The 12,500-nt window shown below is 38.7% G+C and overlaps 1 protein-coding gene across 3 annotated transcripts in view; it reads right to left on the bottom strand.

The window, feature by feature from the left end:
• LOC309474070 (zinc finger E-box-binding homeobox 1) overlaps positions 1 to 12,500 on the bottom strand; it is a 48,959-nt gene that overhangs the window by 7,631 nt on the left and 28,828 nt on the right. For all 3 annotated transcript variants that reach the window (XM_082136374.1, XM_082136375.1, XM_082136376.1), the window contains 5 exons: positions 8,974 to 9,180; positions 6,367 to 6,567; positions 4,316 to 4,521; positions 1,809 to 1,917; positions 1 to 440 (listed from right to left, as the gene is read on the bottom strand). The exon at positions 1 to 440 is cut by the window's left edge and continues 570 nt beyond it. In XM_082136374.1, coding sequence (XP_081992500.1) covers positions 1 to 440; positions 1,809 to 1,917; positions 4,316 to 4,521; positions 6,367 to 6,567; positions 8,974 to 9,180 — 1,163 coding nt within the window. The remainder of the gene's footprint in view (positions 441 to 1,808; positions 1,918 to 4,315; positions 4,522 to 6,366; positions 6,568 to 8,973; positions 9,181 to 12,500) is intronic.

Genomic DNA, 12,500 nt, shown 5'->3' with positions numbered 1-12,500 from the left:
ATGCCAAGACGCGCGCTGTGGCGACGACAGGTTATTACACGCTGGTGATCTCTCATTTTTCCGCGCCTCGTCTCCCACCTCCCGACGGAGCATCTCCTGAAGGAGGTGTTCGAATTTACTACGCGACTGAAGCAACGGCAGCAACGTTGTGCCTTTAAACACACCCGTCCTCATGGCCAAATCATCCGCGGGATCCCACGTCCGGCTCAAAACGGGAACGGCGGACTCCAACGGGAACTTTCCCCGGCTGCAGTTTCTCCCGCCGACCACAGGGGGCGACGTGGGCGATGGGAAGACGGGCGTCAAGTACGCGTGATGGGAGTGTCCGTTAAAATGAGCTGCGTTCCCGCTGAGGCACTTCTTGCTGCTGAGGTGTGAGCTGTAGGATCCCGAGTGACTGAAGCGCTTCTTACAGTTCGAGCACTCGTACGGCTTCTCGCCTGCGGACACAGAGATTCAGTCGATAACTTTATCCCTTAAAACTCATCTTTGATGACATATTGACACATTTCAATGTTAAACCTATGAAATTTTTTTTTTCATGCCTTAAAATAGCTTGAATGTAACTCGACACCCTTGCTTCATTTAGTGTATGCGGATTCATGAATATGCAAATGAGCCATGTGTCGATAACTTAATTCCTTAAAACTCATCTTTGATAACCAAAATGACACATTTAAATGTTTTTTCCTGTGAAAATAATTTCTTCATGCTTTAAAATAGCTTGAATGTAACTCGACACCATTGCTTAATTTAGTATACGTGGGTTCATGAATATGCAAATGAGCCCCGCCTCCACTCACTCACTCACCCACTCCAGCTCGGATTACCTGATCCAAGTGGAAATATTGGTTTAATTCAGCCGAATATGTTTCAAACAGAAACTGATTCAGAAAAAGAAGAGAAAGAGTGAATCATACAGGCTCTTCTACAAGAATATTAATGCGCTCTCTACAACGTTGGACACATAACAGTAATTATGATTAACCGTTGGCTTGACTACATTATCAGTCAACGGGTGTTTTTGAGTTATGGTGTCTTATGAATTTACACATGGTTTGTCTTAAAAATATATTTAAAACACCACATAAGACATATAAACAACCACAGGTGGACTTTAATTCTATCTGATTGGTGTATTTTTAGTCTTATGCATGTTTTTTATTGTAAATCTTATATATTTTTTTTGCTTTATTCAGCATCATAATGGTTTTAGAAGCATATGTAGAGGAATTCATTGAATCTTGTGTCAAAAATTATGACACAAGAAGTCATAATTATGACAAAAAGTTGAAATTATAACAAAAAGTCATAATTTTTATATTGCGTCAACAACTTTTTATATAATATATTCTTAACGTTTTATGCCATAATTATGACTGTCATGCTTATGATTTACCAAAATGTGATTTTTTTCTGAAAGTTTTGGTTTTTTTATGTTGAGGAAATTGGCTTATTTTACTCCAAAACCAAAAGAAAAATATTTAGAATTATGTGAATAATATATATAATAGGATAATTAAAATACATAAATAAATGTATTAGTTTATAATATATATATATATATATATATATATATATTAATATATATATATATATATATTAATACTAAAATTAGAATGATGTTCCAGATAATTTTAACTTTCATTACTCTAAAAATTACATTACAGCAATAAGAATTTAGCATATGTGCAGAGAATTCCTAATGGTGGTAAAATATTAATATTTCTTCATGCATGATGTAAATGTCGTGTGAAATATGACTTGTGCATTTTCTTAAATCCACTTTAGCTGGTTGTGTTTCTTACCACTGTGAATGCGCAGGTGCTCTTTGAGGTGATGCTTGTATTTAAAGGCCTTTCCACACTGATTACACTTGAACTTCCTGCTCTCCATACTGGGCTCAGGCAAGGAATTCTGGGACATACATGAAATCATGAGCAGTTAGCACACGTCTACATGCGTGTTGACAAACTGGGGTGTTCAGGGGTGTGTTTCCCAAAAGCAGCATTAGCCAACTATGGTCGCAAGTTCCGTCGTTATCAGCAGTTCAACGAGTCTGTGTTTCCCAAAACCATCGTTCTAACGAACATTCGCAAACAGCATCGCACAGTTGTGTGTTTGGAAGAACAGCTCTAGATCTCGACCTGTGGTTAGAAGAAGAGTTTCTAGTTTGCATGACATGTGGACTCAATTAATCCTTATCTTGAGCAAAATAAGTAAGCTGACATTCAGTGCAATCCGTGTCTTTTATTTAGAATACATACAAATGTCATTTACGTCTTTTAGTTTGTCAAGAGATTTAAAGCGTAGTTTTTGAAGAGTGCGCATGAGTGAACGAGCTCTAGTGTGTAAGAACGAGTCTATGATTGAATCTGGAAATAAAGCAAAATAACTGAGAAAAATGAGAAATAGTCCTCAGATGACATGTCTGTAATTAACATCTTGCATTAATTCGATCTCAAACAGATTCATTAAAAGAAGTTATTGCTCCACCACATCCGTGACATCATTAACCAATGTGCGACAGTACGGTTTCGGGAAACAGTCGTGACTATAGTTGATTTCTTCAACGATGCATCGTACTCGTTAAAGCTGCAGTCCGTAGTTTTTCCTCTTTGTCGCCCTCTCTGTTCGAAATCTGCAATTGCAGTTATTCGCGGAATGATCAACTTGACGTGGGTTGTGCCTCGGCACGGCACAGCGCGGATGAATCCGATGTTTTGAGGAGAATGTGCGGCTGTCAGTCGCCGCCGGTGTGGATCCTGCCATTCGCAATCACAGATTCTACTTTTGGGAAGTTTGACCAACATAAGAATTTTCACTGTAAAATGTCGTCTGAAGAAATAACATTCTGTTCTGACCAACTAAGGGGAAAAAAGCATTGCAGTAAATCGCGCTGATTAAATCTAACGATCGCTCATCATATCACGTCAAACTGTGCAAATTATACTTTGTTCTCAAATTGTTAATGTTAAAGGGACAATGTGTAGCTTTTTAAGTATTTTATTATCTAAAATAAATATTTTTATTCATAAATATGTCCTCAATGGTGAACAAATACCTCTGCCAATGATCGGACTTATCCTCGTAAACAAAGAATTTATTATCTTTATATACATGGGACGGGTAGGTCCACGGAGGCTTCCATGTCGTTCCGCCATCTTGAAAAACTATAATAGCAGAGAGGGACAAAAAGTACTAGGCCAACGCGTTTTCACAACGTGTTTTCGTTCAGAGCCAGCGTCACGTGACTGAAACCAGCTGAACCGGACAAGAAGATTTGAGAGGCGATTGTCACTGCCCCGGCAAGTTTAAAAGGCTGCACTGTACGGTTATTTATAATGGAGGAGTCCATACATATGTGGAGCCACAGGACTGGAGATTGCAAAAAACAAGGTTTAAGCTTTCAAAAGAGAAGCTGAACTTGCCTGCTTTCTTCTTGACAGGTAAGTCAATGTTACGGTCTTAATTACAAGCTTTTTTTCATTGCTTGGTCGCTTCTCTGCCTTTGGAAACTTTAAATTCTATCAAATATCCGTTTGTTCGTTGTGTCAAGTTGCAGTTTGTTTGAAATAACAAACCAGTTCACCCGAAGGAAACTCGATGAAGTGCTATTAGAAGACATCCTGTCATAGCTTTTTGGTACATAACGGCTACCGTAGAAGAAACACGCATTTGAAAGAGCGAGGCGCTGTAGAGCACCAGAGAGCACTATTCGCTTGAATGCAAAATACAATTTCACCGCTAGATGGGAGAAATTCCTACACATTGTCCCTTTAACAACCTCAGCATTGCGGGACTACATTCAATGCCCTTCCGATGTTTATCCTTGTTTCCGCATGAGCCGGTGTCAGTCTCTTTTCTTCTATAGCCACTCCGAAGTCTGAAGTCTTTTGCATTTTACACCGGGTGAATCTCCAGCTGGTGAATGTCGTTTGAACCTTTCTGGATCCGGCATCAAATTGCTAAGTTTAATTATATCAAGTTCTGTGAGAAAAGGCTATAAATCGCCAGCATCCTCACACTCATAGCCGACTAGCCGAGACTCTTCTTTATGTGGACAGATGTGACGGAATCACGCAAAGACATGCTCGAATTTCCCACGGAAATCCACCAGAACCACTGGACTTTATTACAAGTTTACCGTTTTGAATCGAAGGCAAGCAGAGAGTTCTGAACACTGGCTGGTGATGTACTTGCTCAAACATTTATTTTGGATAATTTTTAACCCAAAAAAGTTACGCAGCTTTAAGCATCGAGTTACGGCGTTGTACGGGAAACACACCCCTGCATGTGTGTGTGTGTGACGTACCTTCTCGTGTGTGTGAGCGTGGAGAGTCAGGTGTCGCTCCATCTGAGACCGGTACGGGGAACTGAACCCGCAGAGAGGACACACACTGTCTCCCGCGTCCCGAGCCGGGCAGAAGCTCAGGTGTTCCCTCAGAGACGCCTCGCACTGGCAGGTCCGCTGGCAGTACGGGCACGTCTGCGGGGCGTCAGGGTTTAGCGGTCCACCGTCTGCACACCCGCAAGAGAGACTATCTCATTAATCTGATTCATTCAATTTATCTGATGCATTTGTGTAAGAAAAATATTCATATTTAAAGGGATAGTTCACCCAAAAATGAAAATCAGCCCATGATTTACTCTCCCTCAGGTCATCCTTGGTGTATATGACATTCTTCTTTCAGACGAATACAATCAGAGTTCCCTAGTGGCTCAATCCACTGTATAATAGTTGAATAAAGTCGTTAATTTTGGGGGGTTTTGCGCACAAATAGTATTCTCGCCGCTTGATAAACTTAAGGTTGAGCCACTGTAGTCACTTGGACTATTTTAAACATTGTCTTTACTAACTTTCTGGGCCGGCAAGTTTCAATTACAGAGAAGCCTATGGAGGAGTGAGACAGCTCTCAGATTTAATCAAAAATATCTTAATTTGTGTTCCGAAGATGAACGAAAGTCTTACGGGGTTGGAACAACATGAGGGCGAGTAATTACCGAGTTTTCATTTTGGGGTGAACTAACTCTTTAATACGTTACAAAGTAAAATTCTAGCTTCTGGCAGAAGAACATACACAGTCTCTACTTACGCCTAAAGCGCTACTTATGTAACTCGTGACGTCAGAAGTAGCGTAGAGCGTCATGGTGTAGCGTAAATATCAGCAGTGCGTCGCATTACTCGCATAAGTTGCGCTTAGATTTAAGTAGAATCCATATATTCGTTTGGCCGGAAGCTCGTTATTTTAGTTGATAAAGTTTTAAATATTAATATTTTTGTTACACAAATGCATCGCTTCGCTTCAGAAGGCCTTTATTAACCCCTCGGAGCCTGTGGAGTTCGTTTATGATGGACAGATGCACTTTTATGATGAATAGATGCACTTTTATGATGATAGATGCACTTTTATGATGGACAGATGCACTTTTATGATGGATAGATGCACTTTTATGATGATAGATGCACTTTTATGATGGATAGATGCACTTTTATGATGGACAGATGCACTTTTATGATGGATAGGTGCACTTTTATGATGGATAGATGCACTTTTATGATGGATAGATGCACTTTTATGATGATAGATGCACTTTTATGATGATAGATGCACTTTTATGATGGATAGATGCACTTTTATGATGATAGATGCACTTTTATGATGGATAGGTGCACTTTTATGATGGATAGATGCACTTTTATGATGATAGATGCACTTTTATGATGATAGATTCACTTTTATGATGGACAGATGCACAGTTATGATGGATAGATGCGCTTTTATGATGGATAGATGCACTTTTATGATGGACAGATGCACTTTTATGATGATAGATGCACTTTTATGGTGATAGATGCACTTTTATGATGGACAGATGCACATTTATGATGGATAGATGCACTTTTATGATGGACAGATGCACTTTTATGATGATAGATGCACTTTTATGATGGACAGATGCACATTTATGATGGATAGATGCACTTTTATGATGGACAGATGCACATTTATGATGGATAGATGCACTTTTATGATGGACAGATGCACATTTATGATGGATAGATGCACTTTTATGATGGACAGATGCACTTTTATGATGGATAGATGCACTTTTATGATGGATAGATGCACTTTTATGATGGATAGATGCACTTTTATGGACAGCCATTATAAAGCTTGGAAGAGCCAGGACATTTTTTAATATAACTCTGATTGTATTCGTCTGAAAAAAGAATGTCATATACACCTAGGATGACTTGAGGGTGAGTAAATCATGGGCTGATTTTCATTTTTGGGTGAACTATCCCTTTAATCTCCTTGTATGTTCCCTGTGTCACATAAACTGCAGGTGATGCTGGTGTACCTTTGGCCTCAGGTGAGTCGTGTTCTCCCGGTGACCAGCAGACCGGAGACATGTCGTCCTGAACGCCGTCTAAATGATACGAGTTCACGGATCCGTTGTGTTTCTGTGTGTGAATCGGACTGAGCAGGTTCGACACTTTCCTCAGCTGAACCACTGAGTCGTAATGAGGCACATCATCCATCACATGAGCGTCAGTCTGACCTGAGACACACACACACACACACACACACACACACACACAGACACACACACACGCTCAGATCAACGTCAGGAATTACATCACAAAACAGGTGGAAAAGATACAGAGAACTTTCTTGATAACAGGTTTTAATTACTTTTTTTGATAGCAAAAAGAACCCTGATCATGTAAACGCAACAAAACAACATACAACAAAATGTATAAAGTAAACAAAAGTGCAAAAGAACAGTAAAATAATAATAATAAAGAATCAGAACATTTTCAACCAGATATAATTTCTGGGCTGACATGTTTTAATCCAGATTAAAATAATTATGACATAAAAAGTTGACTTAAAAGTAAAAAATTATGTCATATTTCTGACATTTATGTCACAGATTTAACCTAGTATCTCATAGTTTCAACTTTTTCTGTCATAATTCTTACTTTTTATGTCATGCTTATGATTTACCAAAGCATGTTTTTTTTTAAATGATATGGTGAAAATGGGTTTCCATACATTTTACTCCAAAATTAAAAGCAAAGTATTTTGAATAAAGATAATAATTCTTATTTATTGCCTTAATATTATATATATATATAAAATATTAAGGCAAGTTATAAGCATTATTATCTTTATTCAAAATAATTTGTAAACACATTATAAAAATATACAAAAAAATTATATATATATATATATAAAGAGAAGTATTTTATATAGTTTTGTATATTTTTATAGTGTCTTTATATATTTTTTATTATTTTCATGACAGTATATTTAACCCCCTAGAAATAAATAAAGATAAAAAACAATAAACAACACAGCGAATACAAAAATCTGAATGTTTGTTTAAAAACTTAAATAGTGTTTTGCACCAGTTCAGTTTACGAGGTCACAGTGCTTTGTCTTTATATCAGCCTGTTGTCATTAATTCCCAATAGAGATGTTGTGTTTGTGAGTTTGTGCGACTCTCGTTATGAAGGAACGCTTAAACTTGAGAGAGAATCGCACGAATGTTGCAGAAATTCTCCCTTGAAACCAACAAAACTGAAGCCCGAGCAGAGCCGTGATGCCAGCGCGTCCTCAAATGTTTGCAGATGTCGTGTGTTTGAGTCGCTGTTATAGACGAACTCCAGCGTTTGATCTCGAGAAGCTTTTGATTTCAGCAGAGGAGCTTCGCCTCGTCTGATGTGAGGAAATATGATGACGGTTGATGAGCGCAGCAGTTTTGTGTTTCTGCATTTCTGTAACGAATATCGTCAGAATCACGGAGGCGGTGGAAATGAGTCATTACAGCGACGATGATGATAATTACTCTTTTTTTAAATGTGTCAAGTCATATCGTGTGATGATTACACACAGGAAGCTGACACGAATGTAGGCCACTGCTGTCTTTGACATAGTTTAAAAAAAAATTATAAATAAAAATTAAAACCCAAATTCTACAAACATAGAACAGATCCGTTCAAGACGGAGACAAACACTTAAAACTGGGTTTTAATGTCACTTTAGGCTGAATGGATTTGTGTTTAAAATTCAATATATTAAGATCATGTATATATATATATATACATTATTTTGCATGTTTAATTTTTGTACAGACCCGTTCAAAGGTAAGAAAAACACTGTTTAAAATGGCCATTATATAAATATATGTTTTTTTTAAACTTGATATTTTACATTGTTGTCACATGACATCATTATTGACATACATTGTACAAAAATTTAAAATGCAAAATATAAACAGACTCATTTAAGGGTGAGAAAAACACTTAATTTGTTTTATTATATATATATATATATATATATGTGTGTGTGTGTGTGTGTGTGTGTGTGTGTGTGTGTGTGTGTGTGTTTTTTAAACTTGATATTTGACATTGTTGTCACATGACATCATTATTGACATACATTGTTTTTCATTTTTTATTTTTTATTTTTGTACAGATTTATTCAAGGGTGAGAAAAACACTTTCCTTTTTCTTCAAAAGTTTTTTTTAAATCTGCATTATTCTTTGACAATTTTTTATTAATTTTTTTACTTGATATTTGAACTTTACAACTAACTTTACTAACTTTACTTAACGTACTACTTACTGAATCCTGCGATTAGTATGTCCACTAATATTTTTCTATGACACAATATGAAGCTTCTCAGACTGTAGTTTGCTACTTTGCTGCATGTGTGTGGCATCCAAATGTTTTTATTATTATCTAGCATTTTTAATGTGTGTAAACAAAGTTTTGGTCCGATTGAATAATGGGTTTTGAGAAAGAGTTTTCATCCATTTTTAGTGCTGTAATTGTTCTTGATGTTTCATTACAGGTTCTTCAGATCTTTTATTCTGGAGTATAAACAGTTCAAAAGACTCTCGTGGAACAACAGAGTGTAAAACGTTTTAATTGAGGCTTTATTTGGCCGTAGACTTACTGAACATGCTGTGGTCGCAGCGTTCGGGGTGTGTGTTCGTGATGTTACGGGGTGTGTTTTCCGTGTGGATCCAGTTCTCCGGAGCCGGACTCCCAGGATCCGTTCCCTCGCTTACTTTATCCTGAGCATCTCTGCTGTCCTGAACCTCCATTCCCCAAACACTGCCCTCATCCTCTCCTTCAGAACCCAGACAGCGCTCGCTCTCTCCTACACAAACAACACACAACATCAGCACTGAGAACACACAACATCAGCACTGAGAACACACAACATCAGCACTGAGAACACACAACATCAGCACAGAGAACACACAACATCAGCACTGAGAACACACAACATCAGCACTGAGAACACACAACATCAGCACAGAGAACACACAACATCAGCACATCAGCACTGAGAACACACAACATCAGCACAGAGAACACACAACATCAGCACAGAGAACACACAACATCAGCACTGAGAACACACAACATCAGCACTGAGAACACACAACATCAGCACTGAGAACACACAACATCAGCACTGAGAACACACAACATCAGCACAGAGAACACACAACATCAGCACTGAGAACACACAACATCAGCACATCAGCACAGAGAACACACAACATCAGCACAGAGAACACACACATCAGCACAGAGAACACACACATCAGCACAGAGAACACACACATCAGCACAGAGAACACACACATCAGCACAGAGAACACACAACAACACGCACATCAGCACAGAGAACACACAACATCAGCACAGAGAACACACACATCAGCACAGAGAACACACACATCAGCACAGAGAACACACACATCAGCACAGAGAACACACAACATCAACATCAGCACAGAGAACACACACATCAGCACAGAGAACACACACATCAGCACAGAGAACACACACATCAGCACAGAGAACACACAACATCAGCACAGAGAACACACAACATCAGCACAGAGAACACACAACACCAGCACAGAGAACACACACATCAGCACTGAGAACACACAACATCAGCACAGAGAACACACAACATCAGCACAGAGAACACACAACATCAGCACAGAGAACACACACATCAGCACTGAGAACACACAACATCAGCACAGAGAACACACAACATCAGCACAGAGAACACACACATCAGCACTGAGAACACACAACATCAGCACAGAGAACACACAACATCAGCACTGAGAACACACAACATCAGCACAGAGAACACACAACATCAGCACATCAGCACAGAGAACACACAACATCAGCACAGAGAACACACACATCAGCACAGAGAACACACACATCAGCACAGAGAACACACACATCAGCACAGAGAACACACACATCAGCACAGAGAACACACAACATCAACATCAGCACAGAGAACACACACATCAGCACAGAGAACACACACATCAGCACAGAGAACACACACATCAGCACAGAGAACACACAACATCAACATCAGCACAGAGAACACACACATCAGCACAGAGAACACACACATCAGCACAGAGAACACACAACATCAGCACAGAGAACACACAACATCAGCACAGAGAACACACAACATCAGAGAACGCACAGAGAACACACAACAACACGCACATCAGCACAGAGAACACACACATCAGCACAGAGAACACACAACATCAGCACTGAGAACACACACATCAGCACAGAGAACACACACATCAGCACAGAGAACACACACATCAGCACTGAGAACACACACATCAGCACAGAGAACACACAACATCAGCACAGAGAACACACAACATCAGCACAGAGAACACACAACATCAGAGAACGCACAGAGAACACACAACAACACGCACATCAGCACAGAGAACACACACATCAGCACAGAGAACACACAACATCAGCACTGAGAACACACACATCAGCACAGAGAACACACACATCAGCACAGAGAACACAGAACATCAGCACAGAGAACACACAACATCAGCACAGAGAACACACAACATCAGCACTGAGAACACACACATCAGCACAGAGAACACACAACATCAGCACTGAGAACACACACATCAGCACAGAGAACACACAACATCAGCACAGAGAACACACAACATCAGCACAGAGAACACACAACATCAGAGAACGCACAGAGAACACACAACAACACGCACATCAGCACTGAGAACACACACATCAGCACAGAGAACACACAACATCAGCACTGAGAACACACACATCAGCACAGAGAACACACACATCAGCACAGAGAACACACAACATCAGCACAGAGAACACACAACATCAGCACAGAGAACACACAACATCAGAGAACGCACAGAGAACACACAACAACACGCACATCAGCACAGAGAACACACACATCAGCACAGAGAACACACAACATCAGCACAGAGAACACACACATCAGCACAGAGAACACACACATCAGCACAGAGAACACAGAACATCAGCACAGAGAACACAGAACATCAGCACAGAGAACACACACATCAGCACAGAGAACACACACATCAGCACAGAGAACACACACATCAGCACAGAGAACACACACATCAGCACAGAGAACACACACATCAGCACAGAGAACACACACATCAGCACAGAGAACACACACATCAGCACAGAGAACACACAACATCAGCACAGAGAACACACAACATCAGCACAGAGAACATCAGCACTGCAACATCTAACATCAATGCAGTCATTTACAATAAACAGCCACTTTAACACATATTAACAGATCTCGTTTAACATTAACATTAGTTAATGCATCAGTTAACATGAGCAATGCATTTGTTTCAGTAATCTTTGTTAATATTAGTGCATTAATGTTATCAGATACAACTTATTATTTTAATAATGGATTAGTAAATGTAGAAATGAACAATAACTAGGATTAATAAACAATTTTCTGTCATAATCATATGTTGACAAACAAGTATTCATTACTTCAATCAGCTTGTTTCTGCCTCAAATTATTACATTGTTTAAATGCATTTTTTTTGCATAAATTATTGAATTGTTTAATACATTTTTAGCTATCTGTGATTTGCATATGTACATTTCTGAAATGCATGACTTAGACATTTACCTCTGATAACAGATCACTCTAAACTGTAATGTGGACTCATGCATTTTCAGTAAAGCTGCTTTGAAACGATGTGTGTTGTGAAGAGCGCTATACAAACATGTGAATTGAATTGAATTGATCTGAATAAATACTGTAGAGTTATTGTTAATTAAATAATAAAACCTTACAGTTCCCATTTACATTCATGCATTTTTGTAAAGCGACTTGCATTGCATTAATTAATTCGAGGTACAGTATATACTTACCAACTCCAGGGTTGCCACAATATTTATTTATTAATTTGGAAATAATATCATTATTTACATATATATATATAAAAAAAATCTATTATTATAAATAATAATAATTAACCTTCATGCAGTGTGATCCCAGCATAACATGTAAAGAGTTTTAGGAATATAATATGAGCAGACTAACAGTTT

This window comes from Leuciscus leuciscus (genome assembly GCF_965113295.1).
Source record: "Leuciscus leuciscus genome assembly, chromosome: 14".
NCBI classification, from domain to species: Eukaryota; Metazoa; Chordata; class Actinopteri; order Cypriniformes; family Leuciscidae; genus Leuciscus; species Leuciscus leuciscus.
The sequence above is the reverse complement of the archived record's forward strand: the minus strand, read 5'-3'. Positions and strand labels throughout refer to the sequence as shown.